Below are 27,098 nucleotides of genomic sequence, written 5' to 3'. Positions count from 1 at the left end.
TAAATATATGTATATAGTTTAACAGTGTTTATAATAATAATTGATGAGCTTGGTTACTATTTGTGGACTCCTCCACCACACTCCCCTCTTTACAAATCTTTGGCTCCCCTCTTTACTCTTCATCAGGGGCTGCAATATCTTCCGCGTTACCTGAGGAAATTGAACTATGCCTCGCGGTGTCACAGTTGTCTTCTTCCATATGGACTATTTCAGTCAGTTCGTCGATATCTTGTCGCTCTTCGGGTATGTCGCGTTGTGATATTTGAGTTTCTTGCTGGTCGTTTTCCATTGATGTCTTATGTGGGTTGTTTTGCCAGTTGGTTGTCGCTTGTTGTGTTATCTGAGTTGATGTTGATTGATGGTTTGTTAATTACCAATTGGTTGTTATTGTTAATGTTGTCTTTTGGGTTCTCTTGGGTAGTGAGTGCTGTTATGTGATATTGTGGTTCTACTGGGAACGATTGGTGTGCTGGTATTATGGATATGAGTTCAGTGTTTGGACTTGTGTTATCGGCTGGGGTGGTTGAGATGAGTTGTTGTGCGTTTTCCTGATGGTGTTTAGTTGGCAAATGGATTATGCGGTTAGTGGTTTTGTCAGTTTACCGGTTCACGTGCTCCTTATTCTTGGTGTTTTTCTTTGCGGGTGTCGTCATAAAGGCGGTCGGGTTATTCGATGTATAAATTGTCACTGGGCTACCTTGAGAGGAGTCGGAGACCAAATTGATGACCTCGATTGATTTATTTGCTCGAAGTTTGGTTGTGTCTATTTGGATCCTTGGGGAATGTGATAGTTGACGTTGGTGTTATTTGGCTTTGTTGAGCTTTGTTTGGGCAATTGCTGCTTTCTTTGACTTTCTCTCGAAGTCACTTGGGGGTTTTTGTGGTCTCTTAGTTGGTTGTGGTTTTCGTTTGCGTTGTTGTGGCTTTCTCTTGCTGGCTCCTGGGATGTCTAGTTGATGCGAGGGTCCTGGTTCGTTTAGGTAAATGAGTTCATTAGTGTTGTCCGTGCATTCGGGTCTCTCCAGTTGGTGTTTCTGCTGTGATTGTTTGGCTTGCCTCTTTTCTGTTAACAGAAAATGTTTTATTTTTTCTTGGTTTCTATTATACTCTCGTACTGTCTTACATGCTACGAACTGCATTAGTCTTGGTTTAGTTTCGTTTACGATTGCCAAATAATTTCTTCTAATTACCGTGTTTTTTCTGGTGTTTGTGTCTATTGTTAATGTTGTTGGTGAATAGTTAGATTTTGTACCATCTGGCATAATGTTCTATAGTGGTTTTAGTGTTTGTCGTGGTTCAGGTGTTTTTCGTGCGAGTATTTTTTGTGCTACTTGTTTTCTTGTGTTAGTTATTGTTGTGGTTTTATCACCGAATGTTACCATTAATTTATCAGGTATTATTTTGATTGGAGAAATACTCTTACGTTGGATCGCTTTCTTCTGTAAATTTTGCAGGGTTGATTGGTCCGATGAGTCCTCTTTGTCAGTGGCCTGTTGAAATTGAATATCAAAGTCGGCATCTGAATCTGATTTGAGGTTCCAAATGGTCTCTGCGTTGAGCATCTGTTGTTTCAGCCCTCTTTTCTTATCTTAATAGAATTTTGTTATATCTTTGTATTATAGGTTTTTTGTGGATGTTCGTGTTGTGATGTTTTGATATAGGTGTGTTATGTTTTCTACCGAAGTGTGCTGTGAATGGTGATATTTTTGTTGTTGGGTTTGGCATTATTTTTATTTCCTGGATGATTTCTGCGATTTTATCTGCGAGTGTATTATTTGACCATTTGGGGTCATTGTTTAATACTGATAGGCGTCTTTTTTTTGTTTGTATTAGTCGTTCTATCATGCCGTTTGCTCTGTGGTCTCCAGCTGGAGATAGTATTAGTTTTATAAAATGGTTGTTACAGAAAATTTCAAATTGCCTTGATTTGAATGCTTGGGCTTGGTCGCATCTTATATTTCTAGGTATGCCGTGAAATTTTAAGTATTTTTCTAGGTATTCTATTGCTTTTTCCGTGTCGCAGATATGGTAAACTTTTGCATATGGGTATCTCGAGAATCTATCAACTAAAGTTAGTAAGTATGAGTCCTTTTGTTGTTCGTCCGTTATTGGGCCTGCGAAATCCAATTGGATTTCTTCGTTCGGTTCCTGGAGTGGAGATAATTGTGCTATTTTAGATTTTGGGATTATTGGATTTAAATTCTTACCAATCTTGATGCGCGGCTGGCAGTTCTGTGTTAGTGTGACTATTTCTCGATGGATTCTTGGGAACCATATAAGGTTAGCAAGGTGCATCATTCCTGATTGTCCTGGGTGGTTGCGGTGGATTGAATTCATGACTTTTTCACGTAATTGCGTGGATATGAATAGTTTTCCGTCAGAGAGGATGCAACGAGTTGATGTGGTGCTTAGGTCTCTTTTGAGGGTGGGTGTACCAGTATCTGCCGAAAGTGTTTGAGTGTGTCCCAGTTCTTTTCTTCGACTATTTGGAATAAATTTCTGCTTTGTGGTCGCTCCTAGTGGCTTCTGCAATGAATTTTTTCTCCAAATACCCTGTAAAGTTGTTTCAGATAATCGGGGGAGTTTTCGTAGTTTATTTCAGGGATTGGGTTGTAATGTTCTTTCTCTGAGATTGGTAGTCGTCCTTGTCCTAGGTTGGAGGTTTCATCAGTTTGTGTAGCAATTGTGTTGGTTTCGTTGGGAATAGTCATACTTTCTGTTTTCTTCTTGTTTGGTCCCCGTTGTCGTTTTTTAATTGGAACTGTATACGTGTTTAAACCAGGGTTATTTCTCGTTGTAATGTGGATCTTTCTGCTAAATAAAGGGTTAACTAAGGGATTCGTTCTGCTAGATAATGATTCAAATAAATGATTTGTAATAGATGGATTTGGAGATTTATATAGATGATTTGTAGTAATTGAATTTGGGTTGATATGATTTTGGTTTAATTGTGTATTGTTTAAATTGTTCGATGTAAGAGAAGGCAACTGTTTGGTAGCGTGCAAATGGCGAAAATTGCTGTGTTTTGTTTCGCTCAGATTGGAATGATTTATGACGTTATCTAATGTTATTTGCTTTCGTGCGATTTGATTGGTTAATTTTCTGTGTGTTGTGTGTAAAGTGAAATGTATGGCTTCTTTGGTGCTTATCACATGATTTTCGTTTATGTTTTCACCAGTTGGTTGTGAGTTTGGGTGGCGGCTTATATAGTCCGCAAATCCCATATCTTTTCCGGCAATATGTTCGACTTTGAAATGGAGTGGGAGTAATCTATCTACCCATCTGGTTAATCTGCTCTGGTTTGTTTTTTTGCCTCTATTGTTTTTAGGGCTGAGAGTAGTGCTTGGTGTTCAGTTTGGAGGGTGAAGTGGGATCCGAAGAGGTAATATTTAAAGTGTTCGAGTGACCAGACAATGGCTAATAGTTCTAATTCATTTATGCTGTATCACTGTTCGTTTTTTTTAAAAAAAATCTGCTTGCATAGGCTGTTGGCTGCCATGTGTTTTTTTTGTTTTTGTTCTAGGCATGCGCCTAGGTTTTCTTTGCTTGCGTTGCATTTAACTCGTGTTTGACAGTTTATGTCGAAGTGTTTTTGTTCGACTATGGTCTTGATCGCTTGTTTTATTTTGTTGAACGCTATTGTGTGTTTGTCCTCCCATTCTAATTTTTTGGGTGTTTTTGTGTTGATTTTTTTAGTAGTGGTCGTAAAAGTTGCAGATAGTGATGCTAAATTTGGTATAAATCTGACCAAGTGGTGTATGCTGCCCATAAAGGATCTCAATTGTTTTAGTGTCTTGGGATTCTGCCATTGGATAATTGCTTCTGTTTTCCATTTTGGTGGTCTGATGCCTTCAGAGTTAATCTTGTATCCTAACCAGGTGATTTCTGTTAGACCGAATTTGCATTTATGTAAACTGATGGCTAGATTTTCGTTGTCTAATCTTTCTAGGGTCTCTTCTATTTCATTTACGTATTTTTCTAGTGTTCCTTTTGAGATGATCATTATGTCGTCTGGGAATGCGTTGTTGGAATTTATTCCGTCTAGTGTTGTATCCATCATTTTCTGGAATGTTGCTGGGAGGTCGCTAGACCGTAGAAGCCTTTCAGAAATCTATGTGTTCCAATGGCGTTTCCTCCTAATATGTTGAAATTGCAATGTTTTTGTGTATCACGGTGTAGTGGTAGTTGGCTATTGGCATATTTGAGGTCTATTTTACTTAAGTATAGTGTCCCCTATGTTGTTTTAAGTTCTGAGAATTTCAATGCTATTTAGTCCATTAGATGGTCTATGCTTTGCATTTGGTATTTGTTTTTGTGTATTGCGTCGTTTGAATGTAGATTTTGCTACATGGTTTCTTGATCTGCCTAGTCTCGTACATAGGTTTGGGTATTTTTGGAATATCCATTTGGATAATTTCTGGTGTGTGTTTGATATATTGATTAATTTTTTCTCACCTTGTTTTTGTTGTGGTGCCATTATTAGGCGTAGGCCAAATTTGTCCGTGATGTCTCTTCCCATGATATTTATTGTATTGGTGTCTACCAATAGTATCGTGCAGTTTTTTGCTGTTGATGTTCCTGAAGTTATGTCCACTTGGATTGGGCCAAGTATATTGATCTTGTTGTTGTTGAAACATCTGAGTTCTCCTATTGATTTCTCTGATTCGTGGATTTTTGTGTTGCCTTTGACCAATAGATTTTGAGCTGTTTGGATGTTCATGAAGCTTCTTGGGCTTCCCGTGTCTGCTAGCCAGCACGTTTGTTTTTTGTTTGTTTTGTTTGTATCCAGAATTCTCCTCATCTTGTTTTGTTGATGTCGGTGACTTTTCATCTGTGAACTTTACTGATTGTATAAAATTTGCGGTGTTTTGCCTGTCTTCCATCATTTCCCATATTTAGCAAGTTGATTCAGGATCTATTGTCTCTTCTGCTGTTTCATGTGTGTCCTTGGATTCCTCTTCATTTATATTTCTCATCCTCTGTGGTGTTTTTCTTATAACCATTTGCTTATTTCTGTTTTGTTGTTGTTGGCCGGAGTAACTTTGTTGACCGGAGTAATTTTGTTGGCGTCTTTGTTGCATATTTTATTGTGGTCGTTGGGGTATTTCGGATTTGCAAAGTTTGGCGAAATGGCCGATCTTTTTGCATATTCTGCATGCCTCGTTCTTTGCTGGACATAAATTTAGGTGTGCCGGGAGGAATTTATTGCCGCAACGTCGGCAATCTCGTATTTGTCTTGATTGGGGTGGTGGGAGAATAGGTACTCTGTTTTGTCGTTTTATATATTGTATTTGTGTTGATTTTGTTAGTAGTGGTCGTAAAAGTTGCAGATAGTGATGCTAAATTTGGTATAAATCTGACCAAGTGGTGTATGCTGCCCATAAAGGATCTCAATTGTTTTAGTGTCTTGGGGTTCTGCCATTGGATAATTGCTTCTGTTTTCCATTTTGGTGGTCTGATGCCTTCAGAGTTAATCTTGTATCCTAACCAGGTGATTTCTGTTAGACCGAATTGGCATTTATGTAAACTGATGGCTAGATTTTCGTTGTCTAATCTTTCTAGGGTCTCTTCCATTCCATTTACGTATTTTTCTAGTGTTCCTTTTGAGATGATCATTATGTCGTCTGGGAATGCGTTGTTGGAATTTATTCCGTCTAGTCTTGTATCCATCATTTTCTGGAATGTTGCTGGGAGGTCGCTAGACCGTAGAAGCCTTTCAGAAATCTATGTGTTCCAATGGCGTTTCCTCCTAATATGTTGAAATTGCAATGTTTGTGTGTATCAGGGTGTAGTGGTAGTTGGCTATTGGCATATTTGAGGTCTATTTTACTTAAGTATAGTGTCCCCTATGTTGTTTTAAGTTCTGAGAATTTCAATGCTATTTAGTCCATTAGGTGGTCTATGCTTTGCATTTGGTGTTTGTTTTTGTGTATTGCGTCGTTTGAATGTAGATTTTGCTACATGGTTTCTTGATCTGCCTAGTCTCGTACATAGGTTTGGGTATTTTTGGAATATCCATTTGGATAATTTCTGGTGTGTGTTTGATATATTGATTAATTTTTTCTCACCTTGTTTTTGTTGTGGTGCCATTATTAGGCGTAGGCCAAATTTGTCCGTGATGTCTCTTCCCATGATATTTATTGTATTGGTGTCTACCAATAGTATCGTGCAGTTTTTTGCTGTTGATGTTCCTGAAGTTATGTCCACTTGGATTGGGCCAAGTATATTGATCTTGTTGTTGTTGAAACATCTGAGTTCTCCTATTGATTTCTCTGGTTCGTGGATTTTTGTGTTGCCTCTGACCAATAGATTTTGAGCTGTTTGGACGTTCATGAAGCTTCTTGGGCTTCCCGTGTCTGCTTGCCAGCACGTTTGTTTTTTGTTTGTTTTGTTTGTATCCAGAATTCTCCTCATCTTGTTTTGTTGATGTCGGTGACTTTTCATCTGTGAACTGTACTGATTGTATAAAATTTGCGGTCTTTTGCCTGTCTTCCATCATTTTCCATATTTAGCAAGTTGATTCAGGATCAATTGTCTCTTCTGCTGTGTCATGTGTGTCCTTGGATTCCTCTTCATTTATATTTCTCATCCTCTGTGGTGTTTTTCTTATAACCATTTGCTTATTTCTGTTTTGTTGTTGTTGGCCGGAGTAACTTTGTTGACCGGAGTAATTTTGTTGGCGTCTTTGTTGCATATTTTATTGTGGTCGTGGGGGTATTTCGGATTTGCAAAGTTTGGCGAAATGGCCGATCTTTTTGCATATTCTGCATGCCTCGTTCTTTGCTGGACATAAATTTAGGTGTGCCGGGAGGAATTTATTGCCGCAACGTCGGCAATCTTGTATTTGTCTTGATTGGGGTGGTGGGAGAATAGGTACTCTGTTTTGTCGTTTTATATATTGTATTTGTGTTGATTTTGTTAGTAGTGGTCGTAAAAGTTGCAGATAGTGATGCTAAATTTGGTATAAACCTGACCAAGTGGTGTATGCTGCCCATAAAGGATCTCAATTGTTTTAGTGTCTTGGGATTCTGCCATTGGATAATTGCTTCTGTTTTCCATTTTGGTGGTCTGATGCCTTCAGAGTTAATCTTGTATCCTAACCAGGTGATTTCTGTTAGACCGAATTTGCATTTATGTAAACTGATGGCTAGATTTTCGTTGTCTAATCTTTCTAGGGTCTCTTCTATTTCTTTTACGTATTTTTCTAGTGTTCCTTTTGAGATGATCATTATGTCGTCTGGGAATGCGTTGTTGGAATTTATTCCGTCTAGTGTTGTATCCATCATTTTCTGGAATGTTGCTGGGAGGTCGCCAGACCGTAGAAGCCTTTCAGAAATCTGTGTGTTCCAATGGCGTTTCCTCCTAATATGTTGAAATTGCAATGTTTTTGTGTATCAGGATGTAGTGGTAGTTGGCTGTTGGCATATTTGAGGTCTATTTTACTTAAGTATAGTGTCCCCTATGTTGTTTTAAGTTCTGAGAATTTCAATGCTATTTAGTCCATTAGGTGGTCTATGCTTTGCATTTGGTATTTGTTTTTGTGTATTGCGTCGTTTGAATGTAGATTTTGCTACATGGTTTCTTGATCTGCCTAGTCTCGTACATAGGTTTGGGTATTTTTGGAATATCCATTTGGATAATTTCTGGTGTGTGTTTGATATATTGATTAATTTTTTCTCACCTTGTTTTTGTTGTGGTGCCATTATTAGGCGTAGGCCAAATTTGTCCGTGATGTCTCTTCCCATGATATTTATTGTATTGGTGTCTACCAATAGTATCGTGCAGTTTTTTGCTGTTGATGTTCCTGAAGTTATGTCCACTTGGATTGGGCCAAGTATATTGATCTTGTTGTTGTTGAAACATCTGAGTTCTCCTATTGATTTCTCTGGTTCGTGGATTTTTGTGTTGCCTTTGACCAATAGATTTTGAGCTGTTTGGATGTTCATGAAGCTTCTTGGGCTTCCGTGTCTGCTAGCCAGCACGTTTGTTTTTTGTTTGTTTTGTTTGTATCCAGAATTCTCCTCATCTTGTTTTGTTGATGTCGGTGACTTTTCATCTGTGAACTGTACTGATTGTATAAAATTTGCGGTCTTTTGCCTGTCTTCCATCATTTCCCATATTTAGCAAGTTGATTCAGGATCTATTGTCTCTTCTGCTGTGTCATGTGTGTCCTTGGATTCCTCTTCATTTATATTTCTCATCCTCTGTGGTGTTTTTCTTATAACCATTTGCTTATTTCTGTTTTGTTGTTGTTGGCCGGAGTAACTTTGTTGACGGGAGTAATTTTGTTGGCGTCTTTGTTGCATATTTTATTGTGGTCGTGGGGGTATTTCGGATTTGCAAAGTTTGGCGAAATGGCCGATCTTTTTGCATATTCTGCATGCCTCGTTCTTTGCTGGACATAAATTTAGGTGTGCCGGGAGGAATTTATTGCCTCAACGTCGGCAATCTTGTATTTGTCTTGATTGGGGTGGTGGGAGAATAGGTACTCTGTTTTGTCGTTTTATATATTGTATTTGTGTTGATTTTGTTAGTAGTGGTCGTTAAAGTTGCAGATAGTGATGCTAAATTTGGTATAAATCTGACCAAGTGGTGTATGCTGCCCATAAAGGATCTCAATTGTTTTAGTGTTTTGAGATTCTGCAATTGGATAATTGCGTCTGTTTTCTGTTTTGTTGGTCTGATGCCTTCAGAGTTAATCTTGTATCCTAACCATGTGATTTCTGTTAGACCGAATTTGCATTTATGTAAGCTGATGGCTAGATTTTCGTTGTCTAATCTTTCTACGGTCTCTTCTATTTCTTTTTCGTATTTTTCTAGTGTTCCTTTTGAGATGATTATTATGTCGTCTGGGATTGCGTTGTTGGAATTTATTCCGTCTAGTGTTGTATCCATCTTTTTCTGGAATGTTGCTGGGAGGTCGTTAGACCGTAGAAGCCTTTCAGAAATCTATGTGTTCCAGTGGCGTTTCCTCCTAATATGTTGAAATTGCAATGTTTTTGTGTATCAGGGTGTAGTGGTAGTTGGCTGTTGGCATATTTGAGGTCTATTTTACTTAAGTATAGTGTCCCCTATGTTGTTTTAAGTTCTGAGAATTTCAATGCTATTTAGTCCATTAGGTGGTCTATGCTTTGCATTTGGTATTTGTTTTTGTGTATTGCGTCGTTTGAATGTAGATTTTGCTACATGGTTTCTTGATCTGCCTAGTCTCGTACATAGGTGTGGGTATTTTTGGAAAATCCATTTGGATATTTTCTGGTGTGTGTTTGATATATTGAATAATTTTTTCTCACCCTGTTTTTGTTGTGGTGCCATTGTTAGGCGTAGGCCAAATTTGTCCGTGATGTCTCTTCCCATGATATTTATTGTATTGGTGTCTACCAATAGTATCGTGCAGTTTTTTGCTGTTGATGTTCCTGAAGTGATGTCCACTTGGCTTGGGCCAAGTATATTGATCTTGTTGTTGTTGTTGAAACATCTAAGTTCTCCTATTGATTTCTCTGGTTCGTGGATTTTTGTGTTGCCATTGACCAATAGTTTTTCAGTTGTTTGGATGTTCATGAAGCTTCTTGGGCTTCCCGTGTCTGCTTGCCAGTACGTTTGTTTTTTGTTTGTTTTTGTTTGTATCCAGAATTCTCCTCTTCTTGTTTTGTTGATGTCGGTGACTTTTCATCTGTGAACTGTACTGATTGTATAAAATTTGCGGTGTTTTGCCTGTCTTCCATCATTTCCCGTATTTAGCAAGTTGATTCAGGATCTATTGTCTCTTCTGCTGTGTCATGTGTGTCCTTGCATTCCTCTTCATTTATATTTCTCATCCTCTGTGGTGTTTTTCTTATAACCATTTGCTTATTTCTGTTTTGTTGTTGTTGGCCGGAGTAACTTTGTTGACCTGAGTAATTTTGTTGGCGTCTTTGTTGCATATTTTATTGTGGTCGTGGTGGTATTTCGGATTTGCAAAGTTTGGCGAAATGGCCGATCTTTTTGCATATTCTGCATGCCTCGTTCTTTGCTGGACATATATTTAGGTGTGCCGGGAGGAATTTATTGCCGCAACGTCGGTAATCTTGTATTTGTCCTAATTGGGGTGGTGGGAGAATAAGTACTCCGTTTTGTCGTTTTATATATTGTATTTTTTCGAACCATGGGTTTGATGTGTTTGGGTTTGTGGTTGTGTTTATCATTTTTTGTTGACTCTCTTGTCCTCTTTCACGTGCTAGTGCAGAATCTAAGATTTTTGTTGCTTGTGCTCCTAATGAAAGATATATGTGGCTTTTTGTTTTATTGTCAGCTTCGTCCCACGATATGTTGTCTACCCGGGTTCCTTTGTCCTCTATTTCTTAGCAAGTGTTTTGCCAGTCGGTGCGTCTTTTGACATTTCGTTGTTCTCTTTGCCTTCCTTCGGCTGTTGTTTCATCTGGTAGTGCGGGCTCGTAATGTGGCTCTGTGGGGTAGTCTAGTTCTTCATTTTCTGGTTTTGGTTGGAGCAATTTGTCCACCTGGATATTTTCCTTAACCATTATTGCGAGCTTTACAGTTCCTAGCCATTTTTCCCAATCTAGTTCCGGCTGGTGACTTTTATCCCAGAAAAAAGTACTCTTAGTGGAGAACTAGCCATAGCTGACTGCGCCATGTTGTGAAGAGAACGCTCAGTAATCAAAAGAGCAAGAATGAATCTTGAATTTCTTATCAACTCTTTTCAATCGCGAAAAGGCAGAGCAGCAATTGTGTGTTTTCACACCTAACGGCCAACGATTCAGTACCAGTTGGTACTGTGTTTAGCTACGAACAAAGCTGTCACTCAAGATGTACAAATCATCTCCTATTGGTGAGGTGTTAAGTGGCAACAGGGTAATAATACGAAACAAAGGATGATTGTTCTCCAAGTGGAGATTACATGGAATAAATATATGTATATAGTTTTACAGTCTTTATGATAATACTTGATAAGCTTGGTTACTATTTGTGGACTCATCCACCACAATAACAATAATATTAAAAATAATAATAATAGCGATAATGTTAATAATAATAATAATAATAATAATAATAATAATAATAATAATAATAATAATAATAATAATAATAATAATAATAATAATAATAATAATAATAATAATAATAACAAACTTTGAAAATAAAATTTACAATAAAACTAATGGGAAAAGTAAAATCAATTGTACCAAAACAAGGTTCTAACCATCTTGGTTTGCCCCTATAAAGTCTTCTGTTGCACGCCATAGCAGTAAAACTAAATTTCAAGTGGACTTCTGACTCGAAAATACTCTTAAATTCATCTTTAAATATTTTCATATGCAAGTGCATTGGGTTGAAAAGTTGTTAGCACCAACGGAGACTATAGCAAAACGAAAATACAGTTTTGTATTTCGCTAAGCAGTCAGGAAAAAACTTTCTTTGTCTCATGCACTAACAGTTTGCTACCTGAGTGTGTCTTGGATTCGCAGAGAACACTGATATTCCAGAAATTATATGGATTCAGCAATATTTCTCAGACTAAATTGTTGGTGAAAAGAATGAGATCTGAAATAAGTTTATATCTGAAACAAGGAGGCTCGGTAGTGTGCAATCGCATACAAGTTTTCGACCCCGCACATCCACAAATTTGGCATAATTGCCTACCAAATGAGGAACAGATAGAAAAACACAAAAATTATTTTTGGGAATCCCAAAAAATCCAAAAAACCCAAAGAAAACCAAAAGAAAACCCAAATATTTTTCAAGAAAATAGTGTATGAACAAAAAGATAGACCCCAAAGCAAATAACTCAGTGGAGTAAAAAAAAATGATGCACTAGATTGATGAGCCAATGATATGCCAATATAAAGAAAGCGAGTTAAAGCGAACAGCAAAGTCAAACAACAATAACAAACATTAATAACATCAAAAACCTTATTTCCATTTTATAAACAGATCTTAATAACAAAGTCAACATACCGTCCGATAAAACTGAAACTAAACAAAATAACTTCTAAATCACCAGAAAAGATATGGAACCAGTCCAACAATTAACTTCAAAACAATGAAGACCATTATAGAAATCAAGTAAAATATCCCAAAAAATTACGATTACCAGTGCTTCTATAGAAGAGGATTAAGACCTGTCCTTATTAAATTTTTGTGCGGCTAAAGAGAACAAAAAAAAAGACAACAAAGAAAAATTCAATTAAAACTTGCCAGAAAAGGCTGTCGAAGCCGTAAAGCCATATTTTGGCCCTCAAAATTTGTTCAATAGCGCCCACTTCAAACACCGATAATGTAGTATGTGGCATTTCATCCGTTCATTAATGAGACCAGAAAACAAGTAGACAAAAAAAAGAAGAAAGGGAAAAAGTAAGTAATACTTTTTTTTTCGAAACAAAATTACTTCCAAAATCAAGTAAGCCATTAATTACAAAATGAAATAAATGATTAGGTTTGTTTATTCGTCCTAAGGAAGCCCTTGAGAGCTGCAATTATCCAGAATATGTCTTGCGTCTACAAAAAACGTCAAATACGACAAATCAATATACTTTACCTTTTTGTGAAAAACCGGTGTCGAAGCGAGTAAGGTCATAACGAATTCTTTAATTATCTGAGATTTTGTGACATCAATCCCTTTTGAGACCTTCCCCTGACCCTAATAATGTCTTGTTCGACCTTTAAATAACGAGACTAGGTAACACAAAGACAATAAAAAGAAAATTGCGAAGTTGAACAGATTTTTTCGTTTAGGAAACCAAATGTTTTCAAAATCAGGAAAGCCATAATGGACACCGATAATGTAGTATTTGGTTTTTCAGCCGTTCATTAATGAGACTAGAAAACAAGTAGACAAAAAAAGAAGAGAGGGCAAAAATAAGTAATACGTTTGATTCTTTTTTCCGAAACAAAATTACTTCTAAAATCATGAAAACCATAAGTTACAAAATGAAATAAAAAAATAAGTTCTTCGTTTATTCATCCTAAGCAAGCCCTTCAAAACTGCAATTATCCAGAATATATCTTGCTTCTACAAATAAACGTCAAATAAGAAAAAATCAATTTAATCTACTTTTTTTGTGAAACACCGTTGTCGAACGCAGTAATTTCATAGTGAATTCTGTAATTATATTAGATTTTGTGACACCAATCCCCTTTGACTACTTCCTTTGACCCCAATAATGTCATATTCGACCTGTATTTAACGTGACTAGGTAACATAAAGACAATAAAATGAAACTTGCGAAGTTGAAATTTTTTTTTTTCATTTTGGAAAACAAATGTTTTCAAAGCCATGAAAGCCTTGAGCTATCTAATAATATGAGAATATCGGCACATCTATTCGTCCGTGAAAAGGCAATGAGATCTTCCATTATGCTGGAAATTTAATACGACTAAAAAGACAAAGTAAAAAAACCGTAAAAGACAAATGTGAAAAATTCAATTAAATTCTTCGAGAAAGGGTGTCGAAGCCGTTAGAACGATAATCTATATCTTTCAAGATATTAATAAGTTCAATTATGCTCTCTTGTGAACGCCCTTAATGTGATATGGAACTGTCAATAATAGGATAAAGTGACAAAACTAGAAAACGTGAAAAACTGGTAAATATCTAAAAAAAATCTGAAATCTAATGGTATCAAAGCCAGAAAAGAATAACTTAAGGCTGAAAACCGCAATAGAGATTAAATTTTAAATGAGTAGAAAGAAGAAACCTTCTTTCTTTGCTGACACTAAGCTACAAGTAGACCAAACTAAGAAAAAAAATAGGGGAAAAGTTAATTAAGCCATTATTTACTTAAAAATCAATTATTTTTAAAAAAGTTTTCAAGTAGCAAACTAAATACATTAGCTTTGAGCTGCTTAGGGAGCCAATCAGACCTATCACTCCTGAGCTTTGATTTGATATATTCTGTTCTTTAATTAATATAAAAAATATCATTTTTTAAAAAAAAGACCGACTGATTTCAATCCGAATTCTTTTTCGATTGTAACAGTACAAGATTGGTCCAACACTAGCCCTGCTAATGCTTATCGACCTTTTGGAACACTTAATTTTTTGAATGTTATAGATATAGATAATTTGTTAGTTAAAAACTAATTTGTTAGTTAATTTGTTGGTTTTTGATAATCAAGGAGTAAAGTTAAGGAAAAACGGCAAAGTTTTAATTACAGAGCACTCTCAACAGAGGTTGAAGTAAGAATAGCCCCCTTTTGAGTCTACAAAAATTTTATTAGTGTTGTTTGGAGGATGTACTTCCGGCAAAATTAATCAAAGTGGACTAAAGAAGCTTATTTCGTGCTGTTTTTGATGAAAAAGTCTGAATTTTGAAATATTTAGCCCAAATTTTTGACAAAAAATTAAATCAAAACAATCAACAATACTTTTTGTCTTTAAAAATAAAATCAACAACACTAGTATTAAGAATTTTAACAAATCTTTGCAAAATTGGCAAAAATTTAGGCAAAAATTCCGGAAAATGTGAATAAAAACAAAGGAATTCACTCTACGAAATTTAAACCTCGATAACTCCCTGTAAAAAACGAAACCAAAAGAAATCTTTTTACTTCTATACTCTATGTTGGACGAGCTTTCTAATGATACCAGTCTCAACTCTCTACGATGAATATATCGATCGGCGAAAATTGTCTGAACAAAAAAACCCATTTGAGTATATATGCCCCCCTCAAGAGGGGTCGGAACAATAAGTTTAATTCATCTATGGAAAGTTAAAGAGTTACAATGAATTTACACTCTTATTGATACTCTTTTTAGACTTTCAACTGAGTGTAATTAAGACTGGATTATTCCAAAAAGTACAACCGCTTTACTACATCCCTGGTCAATTTTTCAGACGGCAGTCCCCGAAAAGTATTAAAAATAGAAACACCGTGTTGCACAGGTATTTGTTACAAAAAAGGTCGATTTTATTGGTTGACTTTGAATTCGGACTCGAGCTTAAAAGCCCGTCTTTGATTTTGGTTCGACCAAAAAAGTGTCGCAGATACGGTCTTGAGGTTGAACAATGTTCCTGATTTGGGCCTCAACAAATAAAATTGTGCTTATAGCAGGGCCAGAAAAAAAGTTCTCGGGCAAACCAATCACAAATTTTTTTACCATGTCACATACAATGACTCCAATCAACAAATTTTCTGCTAAATTTTTTCGTAAATTTTTGCAGGAGAGCAGACTATATTAGAGCAGTATTTTTTATAGAGATTTAAGTGATCCCTATATTTCGTGCGAAAGACAAAAAATAATTAGGTCAATTTACGCATCTTACAGTTCGAATTTTTCGAGCCCAAATTTTAGGCAATGATGATTATATTATCAATAATACTATTAAACATAGCAGGCAGATTGCAGAACAATAGTCGTCCAATATACAGTTGAAGCCCTCTAATAAAAGACTTAAACCAAACTTCGATACTGAATGTTGATTTATCCTTATTTTCAAATCAAACTTCAAACGAAATCGTCTTTCAAGATATATAGACAAGTAGATATAACGCTTGGAGAACCTGTATTCAATTTCGAGTTTTTAGTCTGAAATTATATTTCAAAACAATGAGTGTTGAAGTCAGTTTTGTTAACTGCAGCGAAGAAAGCGTGCTATACTCAAAACTCATTAACCTCTGGACATAAAAATCTATGAAGAATGGAGTAAGATGATACAAAATTAGCTGCAGAGCGGCACAAGTCACGGAACAAACTCGCACGATCTGTTTTTGGTGCGTGAACAATTAGTCGAAAGAAAAATAGGAAGACAAAAGTTGCAGAAAGATAGCAGTACAAGTCCTCAATTACAATCCACCTGAAATATCCAATAAATTAGAATTAGTAATTTGTATATGGGCTTACAGGCACAGGGGAGATATAATAACTGAAAAATATGCGTTTTTTCAGTAAGTTCTACACTTTTAATAAATTTACAAATTTCTCAAAATATGATTTAAATTTGACGATATTTTTAAACAAATACCATAATTTCGTAATGTATAAATAGACTTACATCAAATCAAGGAAGTTGCTGACTACGTCAGATAGGTCTTCGACCAGCTGACCTGCGGGGCAATATAAACTTTTTTCGACTAGTGTTTGACACAGAATTACTCGACCTTGCGATTGGTATTTTCAAAACTACAGTAAAAAATTTCAGACAATATCAATAAATGTGAACTTTGTCTACTTACAAAATGATGTGAACTTTGTCTCCTTGTTAGTTTTTGTGGATCGTAAGACATGATCGTTGTAGTTAGGCACTTGTTTCCCAGTCAGAGCGGACTGTGGAATTCCCTCTGATATAAGAGAAACGCTAGTTTCTGATAAACTGTTTGATGGTGCTGTAGTTGATAGGATGAATTTGTCCAAATCTGATGAACTTGTATCATAGGTCACTTCAGCTGTTTCTGCTGTTGTGGAGTCCTCAACTAAAGTGGGGAGAACAAAATTTGTTTAGTTTTTTATTTGTTTTGTTTTGCTTTTTAACCTGCTGAAAGTGGGGAGGAGACTGTCTCTTATCAACGTGCCTCTGTCAATGTGCTTTGTAATTGAACTGTCATTCGTAATGTGGTTTCTTTATTCAACTTTTCCATTTATTATTCCAATCCCAAATTTAGGAGGCAGTTCTATGCGCCTAAAGAACTTTGTTTTTTTTTTGTTAAGACGTATATGGCCGATCAATATCTTTTGCTTTTAGAGGACCCCAGTGATTCTGGAATTTTTATCGTGTAAGATCTGACGAATTTCTGACAAACCATCTTGCTAATAGCCTGTAAAGGGATGCATCTTCTTATCAGATCTGATAAGACGTTTATCAGATCTTACACGATAAAAAATTCCTCTTATAAGATCTTACACGATAAAAATTCCTCTTATAAGATCTTACACAATAAAATTTCCTCTTATAAGATATTTCACGATAAAAATTCCTCTTATAAGATCTTACACGATAAACAATCTTATACGCCAAAAATTCTTGAAGTATGGCATGTTCTTCATGTTGAAGACAATTCAGAGTTGCTCTCAAGCACTAGCCAAAAAGATACAGCATGCAACACTTAAGTGTCAGAGCAACAAAGAGAAATATCTCATACTGTTTTGTAAGACTTATAAGATATTGTAAAAAAGATTATTTGAGTGGCAGGGGCTTTCTCCAAAGCGGTGATTATCAAACTAGGCTGAAAAATTTTCTTCAAAGACCAAAACCATATTGGACTGCTAAGTTTATCCATAGTACCCAGTTAAGACACACAATAAAACTGCCGCCAAAACAGAATCAACAAGCATTTTTTGTATCATAATTGGTTAGCTGACCGATTATTTTTTACTTTCATAGGATCTTGACTACGTTATACGGTTATACTGAAATCATTAAAACTTGTCATATCAGATCTTACACGATAAAAATTCCGTTTTATCAGATCTTACACGATAAAAATTCCGTCTTATCAGATCTTACACGATAAAAGTTCTGATAAGAGGAATGTTTATCTTATAAGATGTCTTATCAGATCTTACACGATAAAAATTCCTCTAAAACAGAATTTTTATCGTGTAAGTTCTGATAAATGAATTTTTATCGTGTAAGATCTGAGCAGATACCGTTATACTTTCATGATTTACAAGTGCTTGAGTGTGGGTTGCGTGCTTGTGCGTGGTGTAAGAGTGGATGATTGCGTGTGTGTGTATCTGTGTGTTTGTGTTTGTGTGTGTGTCTGTGTGTGTCTCTGTGTGTGTCTGTGTGTATGTGTGTCTGTGTCTGTCTCTCTCTCTCTCTCTCTCTCTCTCTGTGTGTGTGTGTGTGTGTGTGTCTGTGTGTGTATGTGTGTCTGTGTCTGTGTGTGTCAGTGTGTGTGTATGTCTGTGTGTGTGTCTGTGTGTGTGTGTGTTTGTGTGTGTGTGTCTGTGTGTGTGAGAGAGAGAGAGAGAGTGTGTGTGTGTGTGTGTGTGTGTCTGTGTGTGTCTCTGTGTGTGTCTGTGTGTATGTGTGTCTGTGTCTGTCTCTCTCTCTCTCTCTCTCTCTCTCTCTCTCTCTCTGTGTGTGTGTGTGTGTGTGTGTGTCTGTGTGTGTATGTGTGTCTGTGTCTGTGTGTGTCAGTGTGTGTGTATGTCTGTGTGTGTGTCTGTGTGTGTGTGTGTTTGTGTGTGTGTGTCTGTGTGTGTGAGAGAGAGAGAGAGAGTGTGTGTGTGTGTGTGTGTGTGTGTGTGTGTGTGTGTGTGTGTGTGTTTACGTACATTTGTGTGTGTTGGGTAAGTGGGAGGTGAGGGATGGGAATTAATTGTATCTGTGCGTATGTGGGTGGCTTGTCCTTAAAATTAATTATTGTATTATTTCAGACTCTTTGTTGGCAACTAACTACATTTTTCATTGACACCATTTGTTTTACTATGTTTTAAAATCAGTTCTTGTTGTTTTTTTACTTTCATCAGTGTTCTATTTACTGCCCCATTGTTTAAACAAATCAATGGCAAGTGTCTTGGACAAAAATAGTCTTGTGATTTCTGCAGATGGTAGCCAATGTTTTTAATGAATTTGGTGTAGCAGTAGAAATACTGGATCTACACCTCCAGCCAATCAGAGACTGAGAATACACTATTCTCTTTTATATAGAGCCAATTCCGCTAACTGTAGTCAGTCTATTAGAGTAGTTACACGATGTGTATATTCTGACTCCGGTGTTACTCTTTATAATCACCGTTATAATTGAAGTTTATCTTCTATATTTCATAGAGTCGGTTAGTCTAAGAGATATACGTAAGCCTAATTCGCGCGCAGAAATAAGTAGCCTTATTTTTTTATACCTTAAGGCTGTAAAAGGAGCCCACATAGGGTCTGCCTTATTGGTACCACTTTAAAACAAAAACACGTTTACAGACTTTTAAGCATTGCTGTATTTGTTGTGTTTTGCATCATTCTGTTCCTTCATGCCATTGTTGAAAAATCTCCTGTGGCTTCTAAAAGTTCATGCTGTTTTTCCTAAGAGTTTTTCAAGTGATCAAGGATTTGCATGAATTTGATATCAAAACATTATTTACTTAGTCATGTCTGTCTAAATTTTCATTTCTTTGCTTCGTCTTTATTGAATTGTTCCTCGTTGGTTTTAATATATTTTCGTTTATGACGGGTCTTGTAGAAATTCATGTGACTTGAAATTATAGCTTTGATTATCCACTAATTCTCTGAAGAATAAAGGAATTTTGGATTTATATTCTGAATTTCGTGTATGCAGGTTGATATGATGGTTTTTGAGTTCAAAACCTGACCATTTTTCATTCATTAAACTGGTTTGTTTTTCTGGAATAGTCCTGCTCCGTTTAGATATTTCCTATTTTGTTACATCAGTGAGATCAAGCCCACAATTTTTGTTCTACCATTATTTTATGCTTTTCTGACTGTGCTGCGCGTGGTAAATTTTCACTGTTTTTGAAATAATTTATCTGATAATTTGCACGCACAATTTTTAGATGACTAACAACTTCTTTCACTCCCACTTTGCTGACCAAAATTTGCTGACCAAAATTTGAGGAGTTAAGGTAATTTGAAGATACTTTGCTCTAGTTTATTTGAAGTTGCTTTTAGAAAAGTTTCATTATAATGAAAAGAAATCTGCGAGCTATGTTTTTCTGCATATTTGTGTGTTTTCGTGTGTGCGTTCGAGCATGTGAGTTTGAACGTTTGACAAAAACTCACGTGAGTGCTTAATTTATTTAAAATTTTTGCCCATCTTGAGTCTGTGGCAACTGTTTTGGTGGAAAAGGCTGGAGGAACTATTGCTGTGCTTTGCGCAGCAAACTGCAATTTGGCTTGTTTTTTTCACTCTCGGGGGTTTTCTAATGATACCACTTATACCTTTTTGTTCCGACCCTTATAGGACCGAACTATATACACAAATGGGTTTTCTTTGTTCAGTCATTTTTGGCCGATCGATATAATCATCGTAGAGAGTTTTGAGTGCTATCACTATGAAGCCCGTTCGGCGTAGAAAATGGAATTAAAGAGATTTTTTTCGCTTCTTACAAGTAGTTTTCGAGGCTTAAACTATTGTGAAGAGTAGACGATATTCCGATCTTTTCATTCTCATTTTCCATATTTTTGACCAAATTTTCGTCAGTTTTGATTAAATATTTTAACATTTTCAACGATAATGTTATTGATTTTATCTGTAACGTTAGAGTAGGGTTGCTGAATTCTTCGATGCAAATTTCTTCTACTAGAGTTCATGCCAAATTTTTCAATATTCAGACTTCTTTTGAACAAAAATGGTACCAAAAATGCTTTCTCAGCTCACTTTCTTTAAGTTTCCTTGAAGCAGACACATTAAAACTGCGGTCGTATTTTTCGTAGACACAAGAAGAGAGCTAGTTGCACTCTCGCTGGCTACAACAGTCTTCTGGAATCGTAAATTGGCCATTTTTTTGCAAATATAAACTCGATAATTATACAAAATGCATTTACTTTTGTTTTTAATAAACTGAGAGTTTTTCTTATAAACTGATATACTCCGCAACTATTTGAACTACTGAGTGCATTCTGAGACGTTCAGCACTATCCGGGTTGATTTTGATCTGACCATGGTTCATATCAGTAATTTTTTGTTAGATTTTACGAGCGCGCGGCCTTTTTTCAAAACGTTTCCTCATTCATAGTTTTTTATGTAAATTACTGATAAGGATTTCAAATCAGATCTCAATTTTTGACAGACACTAATTAAAAAAAGTGAAGCCTAGTAGCCACATTTTTTGGTTTCAGAATTGCGCTCATGTTTTTTATGGCCCTGACCAAATGTGTTTGTAAAACCTTATGGACTTATTATGTTTTGATTTCATTTGTTATGCCTTTTTGTAGTCCAATGACCTTGGTGTCCGCAAAGAAAGATCCAATTGGCATTTTTAAGAGGAATAAGTGTACCTAGACAATGCATTCAGTTGTTATCTAATGTCTTTTATGATTTTGATTACAATGGTTTTAAGGTTATATCGGTGAAATTGTGATTTTTGCCATTTTTATATAATATCTCCAACTTCTGGCGTAGTCTCAGTAAAAACAGGCGCAAATCCACTCTCTGTGAGGTATAGGTTAATGTCTGTAATGGTTTTAACTAAACGCTTCTTAGTTTTGCTACTACCGGTTCCCATTTTTTTTTTGCATAATTGCGCATTTTTTTCTTAGTTCCTTGAATGTCAAGTTCATTTTGTTTCGTTGTCGAACTATCACATTATTGAAAGGTCCAATTAGAGAAAAAGCTGGTTTGGGAGAAAACAAAGCATTGAAAAAAAATCGTTTGATGTCGACAGATTATGTTAATTGTCTTTGTTTATTAGTTTAAGCTTTGGTCTGAGACGCAGTTCTGTCGCAAAATTTATGGCAGTTTTTTGTTAACGAAAAATATCTGATAACGCTATGGCTCAATCGCTGCGCCAGGAGATATAACTGAACCTTTTTAAAGTTTCAGTTTATACTTATTTGTTTTTAATGACTTTCAAATTACTTTTTTTAGAAAGGTTTTTTCAACTATCTCCCTTTTGCGTTCGTTTTTGTCACCATGTAACCCAATATCTTAGACTGAACTATTTCTGTTGATTCAAACATTATTTTCTCTGTTGGTTTTCTTAATCAGGCTCCGACCATTTAGTTTCATAAATTTTATCGTGATTTCAAAACTGTTCAATGTTTGTTTTTTTGCGTTGTCATTTTTACGTAGTCCTTTTGTAAGGAAGAACCGTTAAAGTTCACATGAGAAAGAAGTCATAATTTTTGTGGATAACAGCTTGTAATTAATGTGCCTTACACCTGTTTCTAATGAGCTATAATCCAATCTCTGTAAATGTTTTAGTTTCAACCATTTGTTTCTCGGCTTTGTTACTGCTGTTACTACGAGATTTCATAAAATGTTTGAGATTTTTATATATTTTTAAATTTTAATTGATTTTTGTTTTCTTCCTAAATTATAGTAATTACGGTTGGTCCCATTGGTTTTGAAATATTGCACAATATTAATGCTCTTAGTGACAAGTTTTTGGTTTAAACGGCTTCGCTGCTATTTCGCCCAAAGTTCAATTGAATTTTTTTAATATTTCCAATATTTGTCTTTGTTTTTATAGTCGTATGACGTACATTGGATAATGAAAGGTCTGAATTGCTTACTATGGAGATACAAATGAACATTTTAGTGACTTCAGTTATTATCAAATGATATAAGTTACTTCGAAATTAATTGTTTTCAAAAATAGATACATTTATTTGAACTTGGCACCTTTTTGCTCTTGTTGTCGACCTGTTATGCAGTCGCATCGCGGAAAGGTCCCACAACTTTTCTAAAGAAGCTAGGTTAATTTGTTTCGTTAAGTTTTTATCTGAAGCAAGTTTGATTTTGTTATGATTTTTTTTTACTATAAACATTTAGTGTTGGTCGGAATTAATGTTTGTTATTTGATTTTTATTATTGTCTTTTCTCGTAGTCCTCCAATTTTCACCGGCCGTCTAGCGTGGCATTATTGTATTCCATTGGTGGTTTAATGAAAGATTTGTTTTTGAAAGTGCTTTATGTATTCATCATTTGGTGGCCAATTAAGTCAAGAATGTGGATGAGCGGGGCCGAAACATTATGTGAGTACGCACATTACCGAGACCCTTTGTTATACCTTCTAACTTACTGGTGTGGATAGGCTCAAGTACGCTGGCAGTACTGCTTGCTAATGTTACAGAATTGCTTGTAGTTGTTGTTGTCGGAACATATGCATGAGACGAGGAGCTCGTCGCAGTTACCAACTGATGTTCAATCGTTGATGTCTCGCTCTCTGTAGCTGGAGTCAGTTTTAGCTGAGGTTTTTGCGATGCTTCGATCTCTGACACATGTCGGCTTTCTGTGGCAAACATTAAGTTACTCTCAGTAGGCAAGTTGGTTGTAGAGTTTTGTAGGGCCTCCGGGGTTGTCTGCTCCAATGTCGATGGTGTTGTTTGTTCAGATTTGGAGCAGATGCAAGATTCATCAGCTATGAATGGTCTCCCTATCTTTATCCATGCGCCTTTAGAAGAGCTTCCATACAGTTGGAAAGACCTCTGATTGCATTCACAGTTTTCCTTATAACAGAGTAATACATCAATTTTTATTGATTTCTTTCTTGATAATGCTTTACTAAGGAACTGATTTTGAATGTAGATTTGCTGGTGTATACTAAACAGTTAACGTTACATTCGTAAAATTACAAAATCGTGTCATGGAGGAAAATGATGATAAATTTTTTTAAAAGGGAATAAGAGCACTGTATGAGACTCAATTAATTGATACCCGGGTCGAGGTTTGGCGGTGAATTTTCGTAAGAAATGCGGTGAAAAAAATTCACTGCGTATTTCTTACATCTTTTTGCGGCGAATGCGGTGAATCGTGGTGAATTATTTATTTTCACCGCGTTCTCAGAATTCTTACAAAAAAGAAGCTTCCCCACAGTGGTTCGAACCTCTGACCTCCTGCATGCCTTCAACGGCTTAGTCCACTGCGCCAACTGTCACGTTCGAACTTTAAATTTCATGTGAACCTAAATCGGATTGAATAAACTTTGGAAATCATATGCGGTAAATTTTTGTAAGAAATGCGGTGAAATGTGGTGAATTAATTTTTTCACCGCATTCACCGCTTTCACCGCATTTCTTACATTAATTTGTGGCAAAAGTCGATGCGGTGAATTTTTGTAAGAAATGCGGTGAGTTTTTGTAAGGAAATGCGGTGAAATGCGGTGAAATATTTATTGTCACCGCATTCACCGCAATCACCGCATTTCTTACAAAAATTCACCGCATTCAACACATTTCCTACAACAATTTACCCAAAAACCTCGACCCGGGTAAACAGTGTTCGGGTTTTTTGTCTCCTGCATTTGGCGTCCACTAAAATCTTATCCATTAACACGCTTGATGAGTGAGCAAAGTTTTGACAGCGAAATTTTTAAAATTGTCCTTTAAATTGCTATAGGATTGTTTTTATGTCCAACTGCGGCGAGACTACGAAAACACTAAAAGACCGAGAGGAGACAATGTTGAACAACTTAAATGGCTACGGTTGCCTTCACTCAAGAAAGTAATTTCAGAGTGTCAAAAGGTTGGTATATTTGCTGAAAAATTTGGTCGAACACAAACCTTTCATGAGTATGGATACTTCATTTGTCAGATTTCAGTTGATAAAAGTACATTTTGAAGCCTTGTACAATGTACTGTAGTAGATGAAATACTGAATGTACACCTCAAACCAATCAGAGACTGGGAAACTCTATTCTCTTATATATAGTGCTTGCACGGCTGAATTCAGTCAGTCTAGTAGAAGTAGATGATTACACTATGAGTATACTTCATACCATGACTCCTGTTATATGTATATTATAATTGAAGTATACCTTGAATGTTTTACAGCTGGTAAAGTCGATCGGAGCAAAAACTGTACCAAATGCAGATATTTGAAATCTCCTTCTACCACCGACTGAGACTACAGACTACAACAATCCACCCATCTGGGGACCAATCCTCCCTACATGATAGTGGAAGACAGCTGGATACTATAACAGGACTGACGATACTGGCCAGCACAATCTTTGACTGGCACCCTTAAGGTTCCGCAACCGACAGGATGTGGATCACTCACTGACGCAGAAATAAGTAGTCCTAACTCTTCATACTTTAAGGCTGTAAAAGGAGCTGTCCAAGGGTCTGCTTTAGTACTACTAGCCATTCATTGCTAGCAAGATTGGGTGGTTTAGATTGTTTTTTTTTACTTTGCAACACTTGGTATTAGTTGTTATTTATTCCCTATAACTCACTATGTCCTTGACAACCGTGATATTGGCCTCCTCAATCTTGACCGTTTTGTCGATGTTCAATGTCTGTTCCAAGTGCGGATACCCCCTCAACACTTCAGTGTCTTCTCTCACCCAGTATTCCTCACTCATTTCTAACAAACACATTTTACATTCCCTAAATGGTCTGGACTGCTATAAGGTGTGCCTCACCAACAATAGAGGCTATCATTAGTTTTTCTTTTTTCAAAAAAAAAGCGAAATCTGCATGTACGGCAAAAATAAAGAGTAAAGAGCAATGTGTCCGAATCAATAAATATAAACTGAGGTAAAAAGACATTTTTCCCGATGTTGATGTTTAATGGTGAATGTGTAACAAAATGGTTTAATGATACTGCTGGAAATTCGGTATCTGACCTGGTTTAGCTGGGATGGAGACATTCCCCTCCCCGGACTCCTTAGTAGGTTGAATGAGTGCAATGGACTGTGCATTTCCCAGTCTGCGGAGGTCTACTCCTTCCATATGAAAGCAATCTGAAATAAACAGATATTGAAACTGTGTCACATTGGCATTACTGGCATTACGGATCGTAAATAGCTCCTTTTAGGACTGTCCTGTTTTCCCGGAGAAATTAGTCTAAATTATTATATGGCAAGGGTTGTTAATAATTAGAGAACACTTAAGTTAGACGCACGCATCAATTTAAGAGCCATCCAAGGTCGAGGTGCCCAGACGGCAACCAGTATGTTCCGACCGTCTCAGACGGAAAGTTTATATGTCCTGATTGTCCCCGACGGAAAAATCTTATGTTCAGACTTTCGTGCGTTTGTCGATGTTTCCAGACTACGTAATTTTGGACGCACGACTCCCCGTCGCGCGTTCATCCTTGGTGTGAACATACTTGATTCGGTCTGGGACCTCAACCTGGGATGAGATACATTAGTGCAAATTTGTAGAAGATGTCTTTTTAATCCCCAAAAAGTAAAATGAGAGACTTTTATGCATCTATGTATCAATTAGGCTTTCTTTCAGTTCTGCACAATATTAACACATTCCAGGAAAAAGGGATCAAGTGTGAGTATGTGCAGTGGGTGGAACTCTTTTCAACAGAATGCAAGTATTTTAGAGTGTACATATTTGATCCGTCGTATGTATCAAGCAACTGTATAGAGGTTATCATTCGCAGAATTTAAGGAACAGCTGAATATAATCACAGATTTTTCCCAATAAAATTAGTTCGGGTAAGAGGCTCACTTGACTTTCACCACTGGAACAGTGTTTTTATGACTTTCACCACTGGAACAGTTAGAACTAGCCTAAGTTTGTCATGTAAATCAATTTCTCAATTGTCAAATTATGAAGGAAATAAAAGCAGGTCAATTTATAATTGCTCTCAAACGAATTTTGCACCAATTATATTAGTCCTGTCGGTCTTTTCTATGCCAGTTTTTGCTTGACCGATTTTTCGATAACCCATTTGACTTTTCGTCCTCAAAAACGGGATGATCAGTTAGCGCCCAGCGGGCATTAAGTTCTCCTAGAGCCTTTCAGCTCACTAGTCACCAAGTATGCGATTCACAGAAACTGTTTTGGAGGCGGATACTTATGGTGTGAAGGGCGGCTCTTACAGGTTGACCCCCCATCCCACAACAGCCCCCCCCCCATACACCCCCCCCCCCCTCATTTCACCCGCCCAATCCCCCTGCACCTTTCAGGCCGTAAGAGCCCAGTGCAGCCCAAACCCCCTCTCACCCCGCCCCCACCCCCATGTTGCCCCCCCCCACCGGTGCACCCCCCCCCCCCCCCCCGCCGCTGCGCTCACTTCACGCCCCTTCAATCCCGGGTCGAGAAAATATCGGAATAACATGTAAGATAAGCGGTGAAAAGTTGTTTTTTTACTGCAAATTTCGTACATAATTTTGCGGTGAAATGCAGTGAATGCGGTAAAATTATGTAAGTTCACCGCTAGAGTAAGCGGTGAAATTAGAAAAATTAACCACATTTTACCGCTAACTACAAGTTACCGTCTTTGCACGGATTCGCACCTCTCACCTCATGCATGAAAGCCACTACTGCATCCACTGCGCCACTTCCCACTAAAAGCTACCATATTTATTTTGAATTTAAATCAAATTCACTATACTTTACTTAAAACATACGCGATGAAGTTTTGTGAGATTAGCGGTGACATTTCAAATTTAAGCGGTGAAATGTGATTTATTGTAAGTTCACAGCTTACTCTAGTGGTGAAATTACACAAATTCACCGCTTAAAAAAGTTTCAAAAAGATGTATGATTATTCGTGGGTAAATTTTTCGTGCGTCTTTTAAT

The 27,098-nt window shown here is 36.6% G+C and overlaps 1 protein-coding gene across 1 annotated transcript in view; it reads right to left on the bottom strand.

Moving 5' to 3' along the window:
- The window catches only part of LOC142340371 (uncharacterized), a 76,793-nt gene that overhangs the window by 30,589 nt on the left and 19,106 nt on the right, over positions 1 to 27,098 (bottom strand). The window contains exons 5-8 of the mRNA XM_075390947.1: positions 25,184 to 25,300; positions 24,791 to 24,921; positions 22,637 to 23,063; positions 16,174 to 16,410 (exon numbers count right to left, since the gene is read on the bottom strand). Of these exons, the coding sequence (XP_075247062.1) occupies positions 16,174 to 16,410; positions 22,637 to 23,063; positions 24,791 to 24,921; positions 25,184 to 25,300 (912 nt within the window). The remainder of the gene's footprint in view (positions 1 to 16,173; positions 16,411 to 22,636; positions 23,064 to 24,790; positions 24,922 to 25,183; positions 25,301 to 27,098) is intronic.

This window comes from Convolutriloba macropyga, chromosome 5, assembly GCF_964194025.1.
Source record: "Convolutriloba macropyga chromosome 5, txConMacr16.3, whole genome shotgun sequence".
Lineage (NCBI taxonomy): Eukaryota > Metazoa > Xenacoelomorpha > Acoela > Convolutidae > Convolutriloba > Convolutriloba macropyga.
This window is presented reverse-complemented; position numbering and strand designations above follow the sequence as displayed.